Source organism: Pleurodeles waltl, chromosome 4_2, assembly GCF_031143425.1.
Source record: "Pleurodeles waltl isolate 20211129_DDA chromosome 4_2, aPleWal1.hap1.20221129, whole genome shotgun sequence".
Taxonomy (NCBI): Eukaryota; Metazoa; Chordata; class Amphibia; order Caudata; family Salamandridae; genus Pleurodeles; species Pleurodeles waltl.
The window spans coordinates 820,891,505-820,913,856 of record NC_090443.1 but is presented as its reverse complement, the minus strand read 5'-3'; the positions used below and the strand labels follow the sequence as shown (position 1 = coordinate 820,913,856).

At 47.1% G+C, this 22,352-nt stretch overlaps 1 protein-coding gene across 1 annotated transcript in view; it reads left to right on the top strand.

The window, feature by feature from the left end:
* Window positions 1–22,352, top strand: part of UBE2U (ubiquitin conjugating enzyme E2 U) — a 355,949-nt gene that overhangs the window by 152,294 nt on the left and 181,303 nt on the right. Inside the window, exon 7 of the mRNA XM_069232516.1 lies at window positions 18,783–18,855. Coding sequence (XP_069088617.1) covers window positions 18,783–18,855 — 73 coding nt within the window. The remainder of the gene's footprint in view (window positions 1–18,782; window positions 18,856–22,352) is intronic.

Genomic DNA, 22,352 nt, shown 5'->3' with positions numbered 1-22,352 from the left:
CACCCCTCCCACGTTGGGAGGCCATCCCCAGCTGAGCCTCCGCCGTCTTCTTGCTCCAGCGGCGAATGTCCTCCCATCTTTTCCGGCAGTGGGTGCTCCGTCTGTGGTAGACCCCCAGGGTCCGGACGTCCTTGGCGATGGCACGCGAAATATATTTTTTCTGGTGGGCGCTGACCTACATGATTTGTACAGGGGGAAGATAAACTTATTAGCAACTGCACCGTCAAAGTGATTGGCCCCCATCCCCACCCTTGCCATGTGGCACATGCACTCACCGTCGTATCATGCACGCCACAATCTCCCCCCCCCCCCTTCTTACATCCACCCCACTCCACACAGGCATAGCCCATACAGCATGCTCCCAGTGTACTTACCTGTTTGTCTAGAGGACCGTAGATTAGCGTGTACTGGGGGAGGACCCCATCCACAAGTTTCTCCAACTCCTCCGATGTGAAGGCAGGGGCCCTTTCCCCAGACACTCAAGCCATTGTCTCTTCCAGACTGAGGTCACAGCAGCACTTGCAGTGTAGGTCCTCTCCTGTCGAAGATTAGGTATCGAGTGATTGAACAGATAGAAAATGGCGGTCACGTCCGCGGCGGTGCGTACCGTCACCACCGGCGTACATCGTCATTGGCTCCTGGGACCCATAGGGTCCAATGTTAACCAGTGCAGCATTGTGCTGCGGTCTTCGACCGCCTATCGTGACAGTGTACAACGCCAGCGCAGTTACCTCACATCCCATTGTCCCACTTTACAGGTCAGGCAGCAGCCATTTCAGGGGCCCACATGGCTTCTTTTTCAACTGCGTCACACATACCTAGGCCTAGACTCAACACACATACAGGCCACTTTGTAGATTATGATTGGTGTTCTGTGTAAGCTGTGGGTACGTACCTCTGAGTTGTTTGACTCTGTGCTCGCTGTTGTCCTTCATAGGCACCGTCCGCTGGGACATTTGAGGAGATGGCAGCATTCTCCGGTGTACCGACCGTTGGTGGACCTGTCGACAATGGAGGAAAGACATGTGATAATCACATACAGGCTTGACCGTGCCACAATCCAGAGACTGTGTACCCAGTTGGAGCCATACCTGATGTCAGCTATCCGCCATCCCACAGGAATCCCCCCTCAAGTGCTGTCAGTCTTCCATTTCCTTGCAAGTGGGTCATTTCAAACAACAGTGGCCATAGCATCAGGGATGTCCCAGCCCATGTTTTCCAGCGTATTGTCCAGAGTGTTGTCTGCCCTGCTGAAACACATGCGGAGCTACATCGTTTTCCCTCAGATGGAGGATTTGCCTACAGTGAAATGTGATTTCTATGCCCTGGGACATATCCCCAACATCATAGGTGCTACTGATGGGACCCATGTGGCTTTGGTACCCCCCTCCCCCCCACAGGAGTGAACAGGTTTACAGAAACCAGAAGAGTTATCATTCGATGAATGTACAGATGGTATATTTGGCCGACCAGTACATCTCCCATGTGAATGCCAAGTTCCCTGGCTCAGTGCATGACGCCTACATCCTGCGGAATACCAGCATCCCTTAAGTGATGGGTCAACTCCAGAGGCACCGTGTGTGGCTATTAGGTGAGCACCTGGAAGCAAGTCAGTGGGAATGGTTGTCTGGGTCTGGGGATATCCCTACAGTGTAGTGCGTGTCTAACAGTTGTCCCTCACCATTTGCAGGTGACTCTGGTTACCCCAACCTGTCATGGCTACTGACCCCAGTGAGGACTCCCAGGACAAGGGCAGAAGAACGCTACAATGAGGCCCATGGGCGAACTAGGAGGGTGATCGAGCGGACCTTCGGCCTCCTGAAGGCCAGGTTCAGGTGCCTCCATATGAAAGGTGGATCCCTATTCTATTCACCAAAGAAGGTGTGCCAGATCATCCTGGCCTGCTGTATGTTTCACAACTTGGCTTTGCGACGACTGGTGCCTTTTCTGCAGGAGGATGGTCCAGATGGCGGTGTTGTTGCAGCTGTGGAGCCTGTGGACAGTGAAGACGAGGAAGCAGAGGAAGAAGACATGGACAACAGGGACTCAGTGATCCAGCAATATTTCCAGTGAAACACAGGTAAGTATACAGACCTGCCTACTACATGTACTTTAACACTACTACCTCTCTACTGTCTGTCGTTTTCACCCAGTGTATGGTCACTGAGTTGTCACTTTCCCTTACGATTTCACAGATCTGGGTCCCACAGTGTGACATCTGCTTTGATTCCTCATGGACTAGAGCTGTGTGACATAGGTATGTTGACATTACAAATGAAGGAGCTTTTTGCCACAGTAATTGCTAATACAGTATTCCGAAATCACAGACTGACTCCAGATTGTTTTGTGCTTTGAGGGTGTTTATTATAGTGCTCAAAATCGGAGGGGTAGCAAAATGGTGAGGGGTGATGGCGGAGGAATGTCCATGGCAGAGTCCAGTCTATTAGTCTCACAGGTGCATTGCCCAAATGGGTATAGGAAGTGGAGCTGGGGCAGTTTAAGGATGGACAGGGTGACAAAGTGGGACAGTAGGATGACAATCAGGGTGGTCTCATTTCTTGGCAGGGGTCTTGGTATCGTACTCTGTCTTGTTCCTGGATCTCAGGGACCGTTTGCGAGGTGGTTCTCCCTCTGCAGGGGGTGGGGTGCTGGTGGTCCTGTGGCGGTGCCTCCTGTCCATTAGCGCCGGCGGAGGTGATGGGCAGTTCATCGTCCAGGCTAGTGTCAGGGGCCCCTTGTAGTGCCACAGTGTCCCTCCTGGTGTTGAGTACTTCCTTCAGCACCCCTACGATGGTGGCCAGGGTGGAATTGATGGTTCTGAGTTCCTCCCTGAAGCCCATATACTGTTCCTCTTGCAGGCGCTGGGTCTCCTGAAACTTGGCCAGTACCGTTGCCATCGTTTCCTGGGAACGGTGGTAGGCTCCCATGATGGAGGAGAGGGCCTCGTGGAGAGTGGGTTCCCTGGGCCAGTCCGCCCCCTGTCGCACAGCAGCCCTCCCAGTTCCCCTGTGTTCCTGGGACCCATCCCCTGGACCGTGTGCCCACTACCACTGCCCCCAGGTCCCTGTTGTTGTTGGGGTGGTGGGTTAGCCTGGGTTCCCTGTAGTGGTGGACACACTGCTGATTGACGTGCCCGCTGGGTGGGTGCTCTGCTGGTGTTTCCAGAGGGGGGAAGCTCTGTGGTGGCCTGTGACTGGGTGTGGGGAACCAACTATCCAGAAGTCCCCGATGGGCCGGGCTGGTCATCTAGATCCAGTTGGACAGAGGTGCTGTCATCACTGCGGGCCTCTTTGGTTGGTGGTGTGGACATGTGTGGACCCTCCTGTCCGGTGACGTTGGGTAGGGGTCCTGCAGGGGTAGAAAAGCATGATTATTGCATCTGTGTGTGCCATGGTGTGCAATGGGTGGGTGACCGTGTACCCCAGTGCTTGCATTCCTGTGTGGGACCTTGTGTGATGATGGTTTAGGGGGGTGTATGAGTATGTGCAGTGGGCATGCTTTAGTGATGGGTGTCCATGCTTTGTTGTTGCATGCAGGGCTTGGGGTTTGGATGTGTGGTTTGTGATGTTGGGACATTTGTGAGGAGTTAGAGTGATGGGGGTGAGGGTGGGGGTATGTGCTGGCATGCAGGTAGGGTGGGGGATGTAATAGTTGAGATTTGACTTACCAGAGTCCATTCCTCCACCTACTCCTGCGAGGCCCTCAGGATGCAGAATCGCCAAGACCTGCTCCTATCATGTTGTTAGTTGTGGGGGAGGAGGTGGGGGTCCGCCGCCAGTCCGCTGAACCGCCAGGTGGTGTCTTGAGACCACGGAACGCACCGTCCCCCGTAGGTCGTTCCACCTCTTCCTGATGTCCTCCCGATTTCTTGAGGTCTGTCCCACTGCGTTTACCCTGTCCACTATTCTTCGCCATAGCTCCATCTTCCTTGCAATTGAGGTGTGCTGCACCTGTGATCCTAATAGCTGTGGCTCTACCCGGACGATTTCCTCCACCATGACCCTGAGCTCCTCCTCCGAGAACCTGGGATGTCTTTGCCGTGCCATGGGGTGGTGTAGGTGAAGTGTGGGGTGGTGTGTGGGGTGATAAGTGTGCTGATATTTAGTGGTGTGTAGTGTGAGGTGCGTGGAAGTTATGTGGGTGATGGTGTTCTGTGCCTGTGGATGCTAGTATTGTTGATGGTGGTGTCTCTCTCTGGCTTTCGTTCGTGATTTTTGGTCGTAGGGGTTTGTGGGAGATGTGGGTGTGTGTTATATATTGTTTTGGGTGTGTGGGAGTGGTGTGTGTATGTGTATCAGGTGTGTGTATTTCGAATTGTCCAATGTGGCTGTGTTTTGTATATGTGTGTGTATTTTGAGCGCGGCGGTATGTACCGCCAATGGAATACCGCAGTTGAAAGACCGCCGCATGGATTCTTGTGTCGTGATAGTGTGGGTGTATTTCTGTTGGCGTGACGGTGGAGGTTTTGTTTTTGCCAGTTTATCACTGACCTTTGGTGTGGCAGACTTGTGTGGGTGTCTGAATTTTGGCGGATTCCGTGCTGTGGGTCATAATGGCTGTGCCGGTTTTTCGCGGCGGTGTGTTGGCGGTCTTCTGCACGGCGGTATGCAGCTTTTACCGCCAATGTTGTAATTACCGCCAAACTGTTTTGGGCAGGTTAGGCTTCACTCAGCCAATGATGGTGCAGTATTCATAGTCACCCATTTTGTGATCTGGTTTCTCTTTGCTAATGACTTGATGCGAAGGGACTCCTAATACCTTTCTACTTGCCTCGTCTTTCAGTTTTACTGTTGCTTTCTAGGGGATTCATGGGTTAGGGACGCCTGCTCTCTTTCTGAAGGTGACCTTTGTTCTCTCTTCTGCTTTCCTTGGTGGATGAATGCACTTTTTTTTCAAAACTGTCTGCACGAAAGTGGGAAATTCAGGGTGGTAACTCCACAACTGACTCAGTGACTAACTGTGGTTTCCTTCATCCGCCTTAACTTTGTATGCCTAACTTTGTATGTCGGTGCTCAACCCAGCTCCTCGTCCTCCCTTAGCCCGCTGTTAGGCACATCTCTGTGGTTGAAATGAGAACTTTGCTTATATGTACGCGAAGGTATTGGGGAATCTGATTTCGGCAGTTACAGTGGTCAGGGTGGTGGCAGATCTAGGTGGTGGAGTGGATGAAGAGGTAGCAGAAGATTTCAGCACAGCTATACCTGCCATTACTTGTGTCATCATCCTCTGACCTCTTCTTCTGGGCTCTGTAGGTTCTAGTAGCAATATCTGTGGAGCTGAGGCTCATTTTGCTCCGTGGAAAAATGCATCAGTTATGGGGCGGATTCAGGGCTCCCTCTTTCAGTGTCCAGTTGCATCATAGCCATTCTCCAAGCATGCTTTTCCCAATTCAGTCCTTTATTACTGACATACTTGGTAGAGAACCCGGAAGCTCTTAGAAAGCCACTGGATCCCAATGGACGCCAGATTGAGGAAGAGAGAGGCGTGAGCAGGGATGTATTGCCATGCCCACTATCCCTCTATCGCACTATAATTTTCTTTTTCACTTCCATATTCACATCCTGTTCTTTAGGCAGTTAATAGGCCTTTCTCTATCTCCTAATTCACACAAGTAGCCTCTTTTTCTCTCACCAAATGATAAAAACCGTATGAAACAGTATTAACTCACGCATAGCGATCTCCCTGGCCATATGTCACTTGGATCGTGCTAGTGGAGAAGGAGTCTTGAGTTTCCATGGATCTGAAGGCTTCCCCGGCCTGTAGCGCCGCAGAAGCAATCCATAACAAGACATGAAATAGCCCTTTGTTGGCTCAGACATGACTCTTGTAGCTTTTTGCCTGTCATCAGAACACTTTTCTTTTCACTGTTTATTTCAGATGTTATTCTAAGGTTTTTATGGGACATATATTTATGAAAACTACTGGGTTGTTCCAAGCGTACTAGAAACATTGAGTGCAGTTTCTATGAATCATTGCGAATGGGTCAAAAATGACAATTCAAGATGTGAAACTTAGCAAGAAAAATGTTGGCAGAATTCCTGAACAATAAAAAAGTGTCTGCAGGAATCAAAAGATGGCAAAAGAGAAGATGTAAAACAGCATGAAATTTTATGCTGCAAACCTCAAATAGACAAATCAGCTATTTTTGGCCGTAATTAATATTTATTCGGTTACTCCTTTGTTTTTCCAGATGTTATTGAGTGAGTCTAGGGCTAAATTATTGAGCGCATAACTTACATATACCACAGAAGCCAGTATATGAAAGAGCTTTTTAGCCTGTGGTTCTCCATAGGAAAGCGCTCCTGATAGCATGAACTGAGTTCATGAGTAATGAGTCATGTATATGAGAAATGTTTGTTCTTCTTGGCTTCCTGCTTGACCATAGTCATCTTAAACTCGACCTTTTGGGAATGATTGACTTTGATTGGGTGCAGCATTCCCCCAACCTTAGAAAAACTGCTGTTCGGCATTCTAAGTGCAAAGGAAGAATGACCCTGTAAATAGTTTCAGGAGACTGAAACTCTCCTATATACCAATAAGTAATCAATCAACAACGTCTGCTGTTCAAAATTTGGGGCCTGTAAGTAAAGAGAAGAATGTCTGACTGCAAGGATGTTAGTCATTTTCAGCTAACTTTGCTGAGTGGTGGTAAAAAATGTCATAACTACCTTTCATCACCACCTCATTTAAACGCTAGAGGGTTTTTCTGTCCATCATCGAAAAAAACACTCTGTGCAGAGCTTCTGCCCTTAGTGATGTCATCAGTGGGGGCCTCCCTTTTTAGGGACCGGTCTTCTGGCTTTTGTTCCTGTCAGTATCTGCCATGTACACCATGATGGTCCCAAAGTGAAAAAGTGCTCAAATGTCCTAAAAAATTTGGGAGAAACCAGGGGCCATATGTACGAACACATTTTCCCATTGACACAGAATGGGAAAAACCCTTTGCTAAATGTGGCCCCAGGTGTATTAGGGACATCGATTGTGTTATTCTTTTATGATGGCAGAGCACCACTTTCGGGGTCTGTCTTTGGATGATAAATGCGTGCTGAGAGTACCACCATGCTTCCTTGGTACAGAGGCCCACGTCCTTATTGTTCTTTTTCACCCTCATGTTTAAAGTTGCCCACCTCTCTGGTGGTGGAATTGTCACCGAAAGTACTTTGCCAACAATGGAATACTAGGTGGCCCAACATCCAATGATGCTGCTCTGGGCATTGTTTTTGTTTTTCAGAAACGACCCCCTTTTTCAAATACAAAACAAAATGTCCGTGACACACTGAAAGCTTTCTTCCTGGGTGAGGGGAGCATTTCTGCATTCTTCCTCTTCGTTACCTCTATGCCTTTCATGAGGGCTTGAACTGTCATATTATTAGAGTGGCGTCCTTTCAATACTGGGAAGCTGGAGGCACTGTGGCCCATGCACTGCCTAAACAGTATCCAATGACAGCACTGACTGTGACTGTGTTATTGGACACTCTGCAGTTCTGCATCATAGGATCTTCATTGCTAAACATTGAATCATTCCAGCTGCTTGCTTGGACCTCTGAACAGCTCAGCATTGGAGAATGTTTCACTTTAAAGTTAATTTCGTATGAATTCTCATTGTAGTGTGTCAGTGATGTCATTTTCTTTCTGAATGCTGAGAACAAAATTATGACACTGGGTAGCTTTTTAAATGTACATCATCTGTCATGGAATAAAAGCTGCCTTTAGAATAAAGAGCATGAAGAACAAATGCAGTCTGATAGGCTTACACTGAGAGAAGAGGAAAAAGAAGCCTCTTCCTTTCTGGAACTAAGAAGTAAATCAACTGATACAAGGAGGATGTTCAGATCCAATTTCTCATCTAGTTTTTTTAAGCCATGCACATATTGATGTCAACGGTATTCAGTGCTTGAAGTCTTTCCCCGTTTATCTGCGCCCTAAGCACATTTCCAAATGTCTTGCTCATTCTCTAGACCCTGTGAATAACATATGTCACATAAACTCTAAAGCGTGTGCTAAATACATACTACTTATAAAGGCCATGCTCTCGCCTGAAGAAATGAAGAAGTTTCATTCGACTTCAAACATAGAAACAAATGATAGTTTATCATAGGTACGGCTACAACACAAAAGTTTAGAACACTGACATTTGACAGTTATGGTTCGATAGACTATCTAAAAGGTGCATCCCACAGCTGGTTCTGGGCCAAACCGAGTTCGCCATGCCACATCAGATCGAAGAGGTCTGCACAGCTGTGCTCCTGATTTGTGGATCCTTACCCGACTCCCTCTAGTGCACCATCAGGCTCTAAAGAGCCAAGAGACCCTTCATCTGGAGTTCCGCCCTTAGCCCCTGTTGGGCCCTGTGAGCCGAATCTTGCCTCCGGCTCTCGTGCCAACCCTGCTTCCAGCACCATAGGCTATGTGAGCTCCAGAAACTTTGATGCCAACTTCATTGATGCTGGCATCAAAGGAGGAGATCCTGATAACTCTGAGACAAATTGTCGAGCTGAATTGATGCAGGCCCAATCTTGATAGAAGTCGCACCCAGTACTGCCGGAGGTGCCACTTCCCCCACTCCCCTTGGATTACTGCCTCCGCAAGGGAGAACATACACTCTGCATTCGCTTTTCTGTATGAACTCGGACAACGAATATGACTCAGGTGATAAGTTCGCTCACCCATCAGAATGATAATTTGTACAATGACTTACAAGAGGTTAGAGGTCTCAATACCGCCCCATAAACAGGCCTACTCTCGTCCCCTGAACCGCCACAGAGGAATCTGCTTCCTACGCCATGGAAATGCATAGGGCGGCTGAAGTACTTGACCTCCAGCTCCCACACATTGGCGGTTAAGACCGATTTTTGACAGAATTCCTCCACCAGGGACAAACATCTTCTGAGTCCCTTATTTTATTTAATGAAGCATTCAGGGATACCTTATTAGGGGCTTAGGCCAAACCTTGCTCTGGAGTCAGTCAACAAATATGCTAGGTGCCAGTGTCCTACTCCAGATGACCTTGCTTTTCTCTTGCAGCACGCTTCCCCCAAAAGGCTTGTGGTGCAAGCCTCCATGACTAGATATAACCCCAACACCTTCCCTGCCACTCCCCTAAAAGGAAATCTAAGGGGGTAAAAATGTTTGTGAAACTGGTGGTTTCCTCCATCAGTCTGGCAATCCATTTGGTTAGCGCCAGCTGCTTGTTGGGATGCAATTTCCACTCCCTTTGGGACTCAGTGGCACAAGTCCTCCCAGGTGTATCCAAAGATCTCTGACCTGATCTTGCAGCCAAATTCACCATTCAGCGTGCCTTGGACACCATTGATTCCATCAGACAGGCCACCTGCACCAGTTTTGCATTTCACTGACATGCTTGGCTGTGATCGACTCAGTTCTCAGACGATGGGCAGTCCTCTTTGATGGGCATGTCCTTCAACAGGACTCGTCTGTTTGAGGACAAGGCTGATTCCGCTCTGGAGCATTTTAAATAGACCAGTATTACTGCATGCTGTCTGGCCTGTCTTCCCCACCTCACCACCCACAACAGTTCTATAATTCCTTTTGTGGATATAGTCACGGTGCTACATTCTGCCGGCCTGTCCAGCCTCAACAAACAACCCAAAAGTTTTACGGTTGAGGTTGTGGTGCCCACTGTCCCTGTGGCCATGGTCATCAGGAAGCTTAGTCTACCCCTCCACCTGCAGCACCACCTGCCAAACCACTTTAGCGTATCCTTATAGGAGCACAGCCACCCAGTGGGAGGAAGAATCCGATTCTTCCCGGGTTGGCAGGCAATGACATCGGACATGTGAGATCTGTATATTGTCTGCAGGGGATATACATTACTCTTACTCTCTTCCCCGCCACACACTCTCCGCCCCCTGAGCAACTGGCGGGAGGACCATCTCTCCATTTTGCAGCAGAAAGTGCAAGCCAAAGGGGCTGTCAAGAGTGTACTGGTGCCAAAAGTCGGACATGGTTGTTATTCTTGCAACTTTCTGGTGCCCTAGAAAGATGTGGCCTGCAGCCTATTTTAGCCCTGCGCTCTCAACGCCTTCCTCAGGAAGGAAGAATTCAAGATGCTCACGCTAGCCCAGATTCTATCTCCCCTAGATCATGGAGACTGGATGAGGGTGTTGGGTCTGCAAGACGCCTATTTTCATATACCCGTCTTGCTGGCACACTGGCGCTACCTGCGATTTGTTGTATGACTGAAGTATTTTCAATTTGCGGGATCCCCTTTGGTCTCACCATTTTCCCCTTGAGTCTTCACGGAAGTGAAGGCATTTGTGGCAGTTCATCGTCAGCAGTCAAGGGTGTCAGTCTTCCCCTACCTCAATGACTGGCTGTAGAAGGCAGGCTCATCCCAGGCAGTCAACCACCTCCAGACTAAAGCGAACATCTTGTCATCCCTGGGGTTTACTATGAACATGCCAAAGTCACACATTACTTCTCAGATTCACCTTTCATCTAAGCCAATCTGGACATGGTTCGATTTTGTGCCTTTCTCCCGGGAAAGAGTCCAGGATATTCAGGCTGTGATTCTGATCTTTCAGCTTCAATCCTGAATTTCAGTGATATAGGCTGCGGGCTGGTGGGGCTGATGCCCTCTTGCATCCTGCTGATCGAGCATGCCAAGGGGCATATGCTGACTCTGCAGGGGTAAGTGAAGTTCTAGTGGGCCCAACACCGAGGGGACCTCTCCAACAACATTCAAATTTCGGAAGAGACTATGAAAGACATATAGTAGTGGTTACTAGACCTTGGTTGGGTCGGACTCATCTCTCTACCTCACCCCGAATTGACAATTGTGACTGATGCATCATTTCTGGGTTGGAGCAATCAGCTGGGAGAGGTGGGGATCAGAGACCTCTGGTCTCTGGTGGAGTTGTGGCTCCATATCAACCTTTTAAAGCCTAGAGTCATCCACTTGGTGTTGAAAATCTTCCTTCCACCTGTCAAGGGGAGGCTGGTTTAGTTGCTCACGGGTAACACCACTGCCATGTGGTACTGCAGCAAATAGGGTGGTGTGGGGTCTCAGACTCTGTGCCAGGAGAAGCAACGTCTCTGGGAATAGGTTGGCCGCCAGGGAATTTTCCTGGTTGCAAACCACCAGGTGGGCTCTTTGAACACCGGGGCAGACTAACTCAGCTATCAGTGCCTAGTTGATTACAAGCCTCAGTTACACCTGGCAGTTGCACAAGCCCTCTTCCACGAATTGGGAGAATGTTGGCTCAATCTATTTGCCCGCTCCAAGAACATACAAATTCAGCACTTCTGTGTTTTGGAGTTTCTAGGATGTCTCTTGCTCGGAGACGCATTCTACCTTGAGTAGACCTCAGGACTCCTGTATGCCTTTTGGCTGATAGCCCTCCTGCCCTGAGTTCCCTAGAAAGATCAGGACTGAAAAGGCCCAAGTCATCATAGTGGCTCCAGGCTGGGCACAGACAGTACGATATTCAGAACTCCTATCTTGAGCATATGTCCTCCGATTAGGTTGCCCCTCTGGGAGGACCTGTTGTCGCAGCAACAGAGCAGGGTTTGGCACCGGGCCTTTTGTAATCTCCACCTTCATGCTTGGAGATCGAGCAGCAACAGCTGAACGCCTTCAACGTTCTTCTGTAGGTGGTTGATGTCATCTTGCTAGCCAGGCATCCCTCATCAAAGACTGTATAGGTCTGTCTTTGGGACAAAGTTGTGGTTTGGTGCGGCATATGGAAGATTAATCCCCTCCAGGCCAAGTTATCTGATGTTCTCTTGCTTGTTTTGTCTCATTCTCTTTCACTTTGTTTTGAGCATGGTTAAGGGTTGTTGTTCAGCCCTTTCAACCCAAGTTAATCCAGTTCCTGTGCCCTACCGGATCCATCATCCTGTCAAGGGAACAACACAACATCCTCAAACCCATGTCTTTGTTCTCTTCTCTGGGAGCAGTTTTCACTTCTTTTCAAATGTTATTTACTGGCTGGCAGAGGTAGGAGAGCAAATACAAATGGGGCTTCTGAGGCTTTAGCCAGGGAGAAAGTAACTTTCTAAAAGCACTTTTCCTTAATATTTGTAAAAAAAATATCCTATTTCACCATTGAATTAGATTTTTAATAATTATTAAATATAATTGTTTAATTATTTTTCTAGCTGTTTCCTGACCTAAATTAACATTATTAAATATAATAATAATGTAAACCAATGTCTTCCCAATGAGGGCTTTTTCACTGTGAGGATGTTAAATTCCTACATGCCCTACTTTTAAATATAGTGAACCATGGCATATAGACAGCAATGCCTACATAGACGTGACATAAATATTTTAAAGGAGGGTTTAGACCTGTTGAAAGGCGTTATTTTGAGATATCAAATTTGCAGTTTAAAACTGCATTAGCCAAGTTACAAATGGTAGGCCTGCAGTCATGTTTTTACTGTCACTATAGTGGCACAATGGGTGCTAAGGTCCACTAGTGACATTTAACTCACGTTATGTGGATTTGTATGGTGCACTTTATCACCCTTGACAGTATCCAGGTGCTGGAGCAGAGCGTGGGCCCAGCGGAGCTCATAGTTGAACACAGGTGCGGCCCGTCCTTTAGGGCGGAGGGGCCACACCCCCCCACCTTTTGCTCCTCATGAAGAGTGTCTGTCAGGCTGAATAAAGGTCAGCCTGACAGACACTCTTCATGTTCAGGTCAGGCAGCCAGGAGCAGACTTGCGCGATTTGCGCAGACTCCTGGCTGCCTGACCTGAACTTTGCTGGGCTGAGGAGGTCACAGCTCCTGTGGGTGTGACCTCATCGGCTTAGCAAAAGTGCCTCAAGGCCCTCCCCTGGGTGATGAGAAAAGCGTCACCCATTGACTTCGACCTGGGCGCTTCAGGTTTGAGCCCTGAAGTGCCCAGGGCGTGTGTCAATCAGTGACACTTTGTCACAGAGTGGGGTAGCGTCAGCAGTCTCACTGACCCCATCCCACTCTGTGACGAGGCTGGGACTGCTGCCTTCCCTCATTGGCTGGCCTAAAGTCAGCCAATGAGGGAAGGCAGCAGTCCCGTGTGTGTGTGTGTGTGTGTGTGTGTGTGTGTGATCTTTTAAAATGAATGTTTGGTGCGTGCATGTTTGAATGTTATGAGTTTTGTTAATGGATGTGCGTGCATGCGTGTGTGAAAGAATGAGTGTGTGTGTGTGTGTGCTTCACGCCCGGCCATCTCCCTCCTAAGGCTGCCGGCAGCCACTGGTTGAACAGCCAGGTCTTCAGATTCTTATGGATGCTGAAAAGTGGAGTGGCAGTCCTGATCTGTAGAGGAAGCTCATTCTACTTTTTGGCAGCAATGAAGGAGAAGGCGCACCCTACTGACTTGCTCTTGCGGATGTAGGGGACTCTACTGAGGGAGAGAGAGGTGGAACGTAGCTGTCTGGAAGGTTGCTAAAGGTGGAGTCAGTCATTGAGGTACTCTGATCCTGTGTTGTGGAGGGCTTTGTGGGCATGGATAGCAGCTTGTATTTGCAACATTTCTGGATGGGTAGCCCGTGTAGTTCAGTGAGGATGGAGTGATGTGAGCGCTTCTGGAGACATCTACGATGAGTCTGGTGGTGTTTTAGCTGGTCTGGAATCTTTGTGTGAGTTGGCTGGAGATGGCCACATAGAATGTGTTGCCGTAGTCGAGTCTGCTGGTTATGAGGTGACCTTCTGTGCTTGGTAAGCCATTTGAAAATCTTGCGAAGCATTCTGAGGATGTGGCAGCAGAATGCAACCACAGCATTGATATGTTTGTTCATCGTGAGAGCGTCGTGAAGGATGATGCTATGGTTTCTGGTGTGGTCTGTGGGTGTGGGCCTTAAATTGGGTGGCCACCAGGAGGAGTCCCATGGAGAGCTTTATTTCCAAAATCAGGGCCTCCGTGTTAAGTTTAAGGTTATTCTCTTGCATCAACTTGGTCATGTTAGACATTGAGGCTGTGAAATTGGTCCTGGTGGTGTGGTTCGTGTCGGTGAGGGAGAAGAGCTGAGTGTCATCAGCATAGGATACAATGTTAATGCTATGGGCTCTTATGAGGAGAGTGAGTGGTGCCATGTATGGGAGGTGCCATGTACACATTGAACCGGGTTGGGCTGAGGGAGTAGACCTAGGGGACAACCGCAGACAAGGTTCTTGTGTTTGGAGGTGAAAGTGGAGAGTCTGATTCATTGTGTCCTGTGCAGAAGAAGGAGGAGATCCAACTGAGTCCTGAAATCTGATGATGAGGGTGTCATGGGAAATGGTATTGAAAACCACAGAGCGGTCCAGCATGATGAGAGTGGTAGTTTCTCCTCTGTCGATGATGAACTGGATGTCATCTTTTGCTGCCATGAGGGCGGTTTCCATGTTGTGATTGCCTGTGGAACCCTGACGGGGTGGAGTTGAGGAGGTAGTGCTGTTCAAAATGGTCAGAGAGCTGCTTGTTGATCTCGTTCTCCAGGACTTTGGCTAGGTAGGACAGGAGCGAGATGGGCCTGTAGTTGCTGTTTCTTTAGGAGAGCTGTGTCTTCTGTGTGTTTGTAGCTGTCCACGAAGTGTCTGCTGAGGATAGAGGAGTTGAAGTTGGTGGTTGGGCTGGCGCTGATCAGTGTGCTTCCCGAGTTTTACACTGGGTGAGGGCAGGGGTGTGTCGGGGATCCTAAGTGGATGGTGTGCATGATTCTGGCAGTGTCATCTGTGGTGAGAGTGCTCCAGTTCATTTGTATGTGGGTGCTTGTGTTGATGGTGGGGAGGTGAGAGATGATGTACTCTGCTGTGGTTTTGGGGTGCGAAGTTGGTGTAGATGTTGAGTGCTTTGTTGTGGAAAAAGTAAAAGTTTGGTGCAAGGGATCTGTGAGGGGATGATGGTATTGAAGGCTACTGCTGGGTTGGTGAATTCTTTGACTAGGTACATTTTGTACCATGCACTAAGGATTTGCAGGTAAGTTAAACACTTTGTAGCATACACTAAGGACTGGCAGGTAAGTTAAACATGCTAATAAGGTGTGTACCAATTTCATTATGTTTTAAGTGGGAAAACAGTCAGTAATTAGCAGGGGTATAGTGCATAAAATTCTACAGCTAGTAAAAATAGATAAGACAAAAATCTGTGGTGTACCACGCAAATGATGGTCAAGTCCTACATGTCTAATGTGCAAAAAAGAGTTATTTTTTTATAGTAGTGGTTTCATATCATTATATGACGTATTTATAGGCATATGACGTGGTTTAATAATTGTGTAACTAATATAACAGTAGTTATCATTGTAGTTTATGCGGCACACAAAGTAAATAATGATATACTTAAAAGTATGTATGTTGAGCCGAAATGATCAGAGTATTGGTACCATTGGGTGATGTCATATGTAATGTAATTCGAGGTGTCATCAGAAATATCAATTATGTCATTTAACATGATCACGAGAGATGTAATATGTGAGGTCATTAGCAGTACATAAAGGAGATGCAAGTTATGGCTTGTTTCCTGAAACACAACTTGTGATTTTCAGTGTTTTAAAGTTTTGTTTTATAACCTTAACTGCATTATAACTATTTTTTTTTCTGTGAATGTCAGTGGTTTTTATAAATATATCTAATGGTCTTATAAACAAAGCTAACAATAACTTCACTTTAACCTTTGTTTTTTCTCATTGTATTTCTGTATTTTTGTATCATACTGCATAAGGAACTGTTTTTTGGACTTTGCACCTTCTGTTTATAGCTAACCGTCCCTGTACACAGACTTTGGTTGCGGGCCCTGTGCCAAAACTGCTGTAGGCGGCTAACCCTGGTAGCACATGGCCTTTAGCTATCTAAAACAGGGTATGACTGCATGACTCCAGGGTAGCCAATGGTGCAACCCTGCACCCTACCCTTCGAGTGTTGCCACCCCTTGCCGCATATGGCCTTTGGCCATGTGCTGCTGAGTTGAGCTGAAGAGCCTGGCATCCGGCTAGGTACTGACCCTCACCCTCTTCAGGTGGCTAACCTTTCCTAGGCATGACCTTTGGGCAAAGGAACAGGTCCTATTGCCACAAAATTGCAGGCATTTGGCTAGATTTCATGGAACTCATAGTCTGTTCTGGGACCTGGGAATCCTACTGTAGAAATGTGAACCCTGTGAAAAAATATCCCTTTCTAAAAATATTGTTCTTTGGTAGGTCCTTTAAGGCCCTCTCACCTCAGACAGGGGGTCATGGGATGCAACCTTTATTCGCTATTGACTCTTTTTGTTACATATTTCAAGGTTGAGGACCAAAGTGACAAGTCCTGTAATGGCAGGAGTACAGAGTTTGCTCCCTATGCGGCCAACCAGTTAGAGAGCCTCAGTGTTGCCCCAGGGACCTGGCCCACCCAAGCAGTATTTTCAAAAAAGATCTGCCTTTTTTTTTATAAATTGTGCAGCAGATTCACTGATCCTCCACAAATTTGTAACATTATTTGAAAAAAATGTTTATGTCCCAAGGTGGGTCCCTGGGTGGTCATGGTATCCCTACCCTGCCCCCATGCCTTTTTTTTTTTTTTTTTGCTTAGGACTCAGGACTGAATCCCGATTCTTAAGATGACTGCCACCACTTACTGGTTGATGTGATGGCAACCAATCAGATCTCAGCTTGAGATCTGTCAGCTCTGCGTCTCTAGATTTTATTTTTAGCATGAATTGCTGAAAAACTACTGGATGGATTTATTCCAAATTACAAAAAGCACTCTTTCTGGACCAGGATCTAGCTTTCTGCCAAATGTGGTGTAAATCTTTTCAGCGGATTGGGCTGTAGTTTTGTCTATGGTTCCTATCGAAAAATGAATGGGGAAAACAAGTTTTGGCCCCCCCCCCCTTTTTCTTGGCCCCTTCTTGATGAGTCACCCTGAAACCTTCCATGTGCACAGTAGTCAAAAAGTAGTCTTTTTTTGGAAAGTTTTGTAGGGATTTCTTAAACAGCGCCAAAGTTATTAGCAACACAAAAAGGCATTTCCCATGGAAACACAATGGTAAATGTAACTACCCATATACATAATAATATATATGTTGATTTTCTTATCATTTTATTACTGTTTGTCTAATCTGCTTGGAAGTTAGCAGACATTTAGCATGTTCAGCTCAGTTTTAGTGTTTATGCTGATTCATTAAGGGGACACATTTACAAGGGGACAAAAAGCTGTTTCATAAATCAGCATGAAGTTTGACAAACCTTTAGCATGTTTAGTTTCCTGTTGCTATGTCCTATTTTATTCAGTTTAATCAAGTCAAAGCAAATGTAAAAGGTGATGCCAAAATTATTGCTATGCTAATAACGGTTGTGCCTTCTCACAGATCTGCATGAAATTTGTCAGAACAGTATCATTTTTAGCTTACTCTTGATATATTGAGTTCCGTGCAAGGACATGCAGAGTTAAATAGGGTGTGGCAAAATCAGTGTTAATAACTTATAACTTTGATGCTGGTTAATGAATCTGCTTGGTATTTCATAGGCCGTTAGCAATATCTGTTTAAAGGGGTGGGTGGGCTGAAAAAAAGCCTTTAAATTGTTAATACTTTTGGTGCTATGTCAAGGATTTGTATCACATGCGGCAGACCCTCAGCATGTTCAACTTACCTTTAGTACATGGAATTTCATGCAAATCCGTCAACGGGGGCCACATTTTTGTGAGTTAAGTATTCCTTTTTTAATATTTTGCTAACCTGCAGCCAACCACCAACCACTGTGCACTGCCCCCAAACATGCTTGGAGATGGTGTTATAACTGAAGTGTTCAGTGCAGCTTTGAAGTGAAATAGAAAACTGTGTTTTTGCAGATATCTACTCTTATTCATGTGGTGTAGCACTCAATAGCATCTAGCTTTTGAGTATTGTGGCTGCCTCTCATCCTGCAGATAACTTTCCCCTTATTAAAGAAATAGGCCCTCATTCTGACCCTGGCGGTCTTTGACCGCCAGGGCGGAGGACCGCGGGAGCACCGCCGACAAGCCGGCGGTGCTTCAATGGGGATTCCGACCGCGGCGGTAAAGCCGCGGTCGGACCGGCACCACTGGCGGGGTCCCGCCAGTGTACCGCGGCCCCATTGAATCCTCCGCGGCGGCGCAGCTTGCTGCACCGCCGCGGGGATTCTGACCCCCCCTACCGCCATCCAGATCCCGGCGGTCGGACCGCCGAGATCCGGATTGCGGTAGGGGGGGTCGCGGGGCCCCTGGGGGCCCCTGCAGTGCCCATGCCACTGGCATGGGCATTGCAGGGGCCCCCGTAAGAGGGCCCCTACATGTATTTCACTGTCTGCTGCGCAGACAGTGAAATACGCGACGGGTGCAACTGCACCCGTCGCACAGCTTCCACTCCGCCGGCTCGATTCCGAGCCGGCTTCATCGTGGAAGCGTCTTTCCCGCTGGGCTGGCTGGCGGTCTGAACGAGACCGCCCGCCAGCCCAGCGGGAAAGTCAGAATTACCGCCGCGGTCTTTCGACCGCGGAACGGTAACCTGACGGCGGGACTTTGGCGGGCGGCCTCCGCCGCCCGCCAAGGTCAGAATGAGGGCCATAATGTAGTTGGGTCCCCAAAAATCAGTGATAGCAACAATAGGTGAAACAAGTGTTTAACCTAACAAGAGTAGGTGCAATATGTTGCACCTGCAATGGTGGGTGACAAATTAAATGTTAAAGGAGAACATATGCTGTAAGTGGGCGATTTATGGAGCTACCCTTTCAAGACCTCTCAAAGCTGGTAGTATTCTGGTATGCAGTTCCCTCCCCTGGTAAGTACACTGCATGCTTACAATTATGCATCAAAGAAGTGTATTTATATATTTTTTTAATTCTTATATTTCAGCTGGTATTATTAAAGAACCCGGTTATGTGAACAGGATCCTCATACCGGACAGTGCTAGTCAGACCCATGAAAGGTAACAGATGTAAATGTGAATGTTTTTTAACTGAATACCATTGAGTTAAGTTTAGTATCTCAAATCCCTGGTAACTAGGACACTATAAGCCCGATTTAATTCCTGGTGGTAGGATACTCCGTTGCAATGGCCTTCGGCTTAATCACGGCAGAGACTACACTGTCTTCACCATGAGTATTCCTCTTTTGACGGCCCTGGGGAGTAAGGGCCCTCTGATAAAGGACTACGTGTCCACCCACCCAGCTTAAAATTCTTCCGACACAGCCCTGTAGCAAACAGTAAAATGCATGGACAGGAACTGCTGTGGCACTGGTTCCTGCCACTGCCTTCTGGCAGTCATTTATAAATTTGGCAGACGGAGTAGTCCCAGCCTGGCGGACATAAAGTCCTCTGCCAGGCCTATATTAACTTAGTGACTAATTTAGGTGTTTTTTTGGCTAAATTAGAAATCTAGCAGGTCTCATATACAGGGAATGAAAAATGGCATGGGTTTTATGTTACAATGTTCCTTCACAATGGACTGTGTTGTGTGGGGTGATAAGAAATAGTACTTGGGACAGGGTTAGGAATTTAGGAACGAGGATAATACTTGGGATGGAGAATAGGGGCAGAGAAACTGGCAAGGTGATTGGTACGGGGGAATGAGTCTGCGAAAATGGTACAGTGGTAAGAACGTATAAGAATAAGGAACTAAGAAATACAGGATGGGGAAATAACCTGGTGGCTGGAGACAATGCCTTATCCATACTTGACAATTCTAAGCTTTAGTAAGGACAGTCCACCAGTCCACAATTTTGCTTTGAAAGCAGGAGATGGTATTCTTCGCTGGTAAGTCCTCATCTCAAAATTCTGAGCTGACTTGTGCAGCTGATACATTGCCTCTGTTAAGAGCACTTCTGTTTTTTGCCTGCCTAGAGACATCTGCTCATGTATTATGAAAGAGCCTCTGGAATCGCAAAGCATAATTCAATAGCTTAAGGAGGATTGCATTGAACTTCAAGTGTGTCATTAATTTCTCTCTGTAAAAAGCTGCCCCTTGACCCTGGTGATCATAACAATTTTTGCCCTAGCTATAATTTTCCATAGACTGCTGCACTGCTTGAAAAGGTAATCACTAGCACATTTCAGGAAAACATTGCGGTATACTGGTTCCTGTTACCCATCCAAGCCGGATTTAGGGCGAGTATGAAGAGTGCTCCATCCTAACTGCCCTGGTGGATGAGCTCCTTCACTTAGCTGTTGGCAGTGGTATCTGCACTATCATACTCTGTCATCTCTGTGCTGTATTAGGAACCATCCACCACATCTTAGTTGGACAATTGGCAGATATGGGAGTGCTCTAGTTGATGCCATTCTGAGCCTTACTAAAACGTGTTAATTCCCCCTTTTTATTTTGCATCGGTTGCATTGACCTGCAGGATCCCTTAGTATGGACCTGTTCAATGTATATCTGATCCTTCTTGTTAAACTGATTATGGCTGTTGCCTGTGACTCGCAAATTTAATTTGAAAAGTTCATTTCAGATCTGGAGGATGATTCTCTCAACATTAGTGGGCTTTCTTTATTTTCTCATTTAATCAATAGATATGTTGCTCTCTTAAGGCTTTATTGAGACACTTGAAAATAAATTATCATTCTGATCCTAAGAGCACAACATTGGGCAACTCACCAGTAAATACGAGGAAGTACAGCGCAGATCGCAGTTCGTTGTTGGAAATGGTTGTAGTTCTCTCAACAACATGCCCCTTTGCCCTGTTGTTAGACACTGCAGGAGTAAGAACTTTTCTTCTATGAACAGCAACAAAAACACACGAAGAGAGCACAAGGGGACACCAAGGTTAAGCAGTCTGTTACAGAGTAATTCTCGAATAGTTTGCTCTCACTGCTAACTGTCATTGTAAAAAAGAGGGTGGGGTTATGGCCATACCCCCATCTCAAATAAATTCGGGACAAAGTTGTTCTGCCCCCCGGTGGGCAGATGGGGCAATTACCCCCGATCCACTTACTGGGTGGTGGGGTGGAGGGGGGGTGAGCAGAAAGCCCACTAAATGCCAGGTAATAAAAAAAATGTTTTAAAAAGTGCACTGGTGGCTACCGACTAGTATGGGCATGACAATGCCCCCACCCCAACTGAAGGGGGTAACAGTCTTTCACCTCTCCCCCCGCCCACTAAAAGATCATTGGATTATTTTGGGTTTTGGTTTTACATTTGGGCCATTAAAGCTTGTCTAACTCTCAAAATCGTCCCACTTGGAATGGTGAGGGCTGGCCTTTTTGGACTTTGGGGCGCTGCCATGTAGAAACATCCATGAGACCTAGACACATCTGAAAACTAAATATCAGGGTGAGTTCAGGGTGGTGTGCTTCAATGCACCACGCACCATTTTCTTACCCACAATGCCCTGAAAACCTCGAACTTTGCTTGAAATCACACATTTTTCCCACATTTTTGTGATAGAATCTTCCGGAATCCACCAAATTCCTAACACCCAGCATTGTCACATCTATACCGATACAAATTCTGCCCCACATGTAAGCCTAAAACATTTTTTTTTTTAAACTGCCCTTTTGGACCCACTTTGGTTCCCCCTCAATTTAGACATGTTTTTGGCTCTTCCCTGTCATCGGCACTTGGCCCACCTACACAAGCGAGGTATAATTTTTATCTGGAGACTGAGGGGAACGTTGGGTGGTAGGAAATTTGTGCCAGTGCTTTGATCCCACACAGAAATGTGGGGATTTTTTTTTTTTTTTTTAGCTAAATTTGAGTTTTGCTTAGGATTCTGGGTAAGAAAACACTGGGAGACCCACGCAAGTTGCACCTCCCTGGACTCTCTGGGATGTCTAGTTTTCAGAAATGTCTGGGTTTGGTAGGTTTCCCTAGATGGCTTCTGAGCCCAGGACCAAAAACGCATGTGCCCCCCACACCCTGCAAACACAAGTAGTTTTGTATTTGATAATTTTGATGTGTCCACGTAGTTTTTTGGGGCATTTCTTGTCACAGGCACTAGGCCTACCCACACAAATGAGGTACCATTTTTATCAGGAGATGTGGGGGAATGCTGGGTAGAAGGAAGTTTGTGGCTCCCCTCAGATTCCAGAACTTTGATCACCGAAATTTGAGGAAAAACAGTTTTTTTTTGCCAAATTTTGTGGTGTGCTAAGGATTCTGGGTAACAGAACCTGGCGAGAGCACCACAAGTTACCCCATCCTGGGTTTCCCTAGGTGTCTAGTTGTCAGAAATGTCCAGGTTTGCTAGGTTTTCTGTTGTAAAAACTACAAATAAACCAGGTTTGTTTTGATGAGCGTGGTTTAATCGACCCACTCAAGCGGTGCCGTCACCCTCGTTAACCGCTCCTTCCTTTCAAAAACTCCACATTCCGCTCGCACGAGCGCGTTCGGGACTCGAGTAAACGCTCGAGCTCCCTTAACGCGCCCACACAATAATATTACACATCCCCCTCCGTCATCAATTTTTTTTTTTTTAACAAGAATA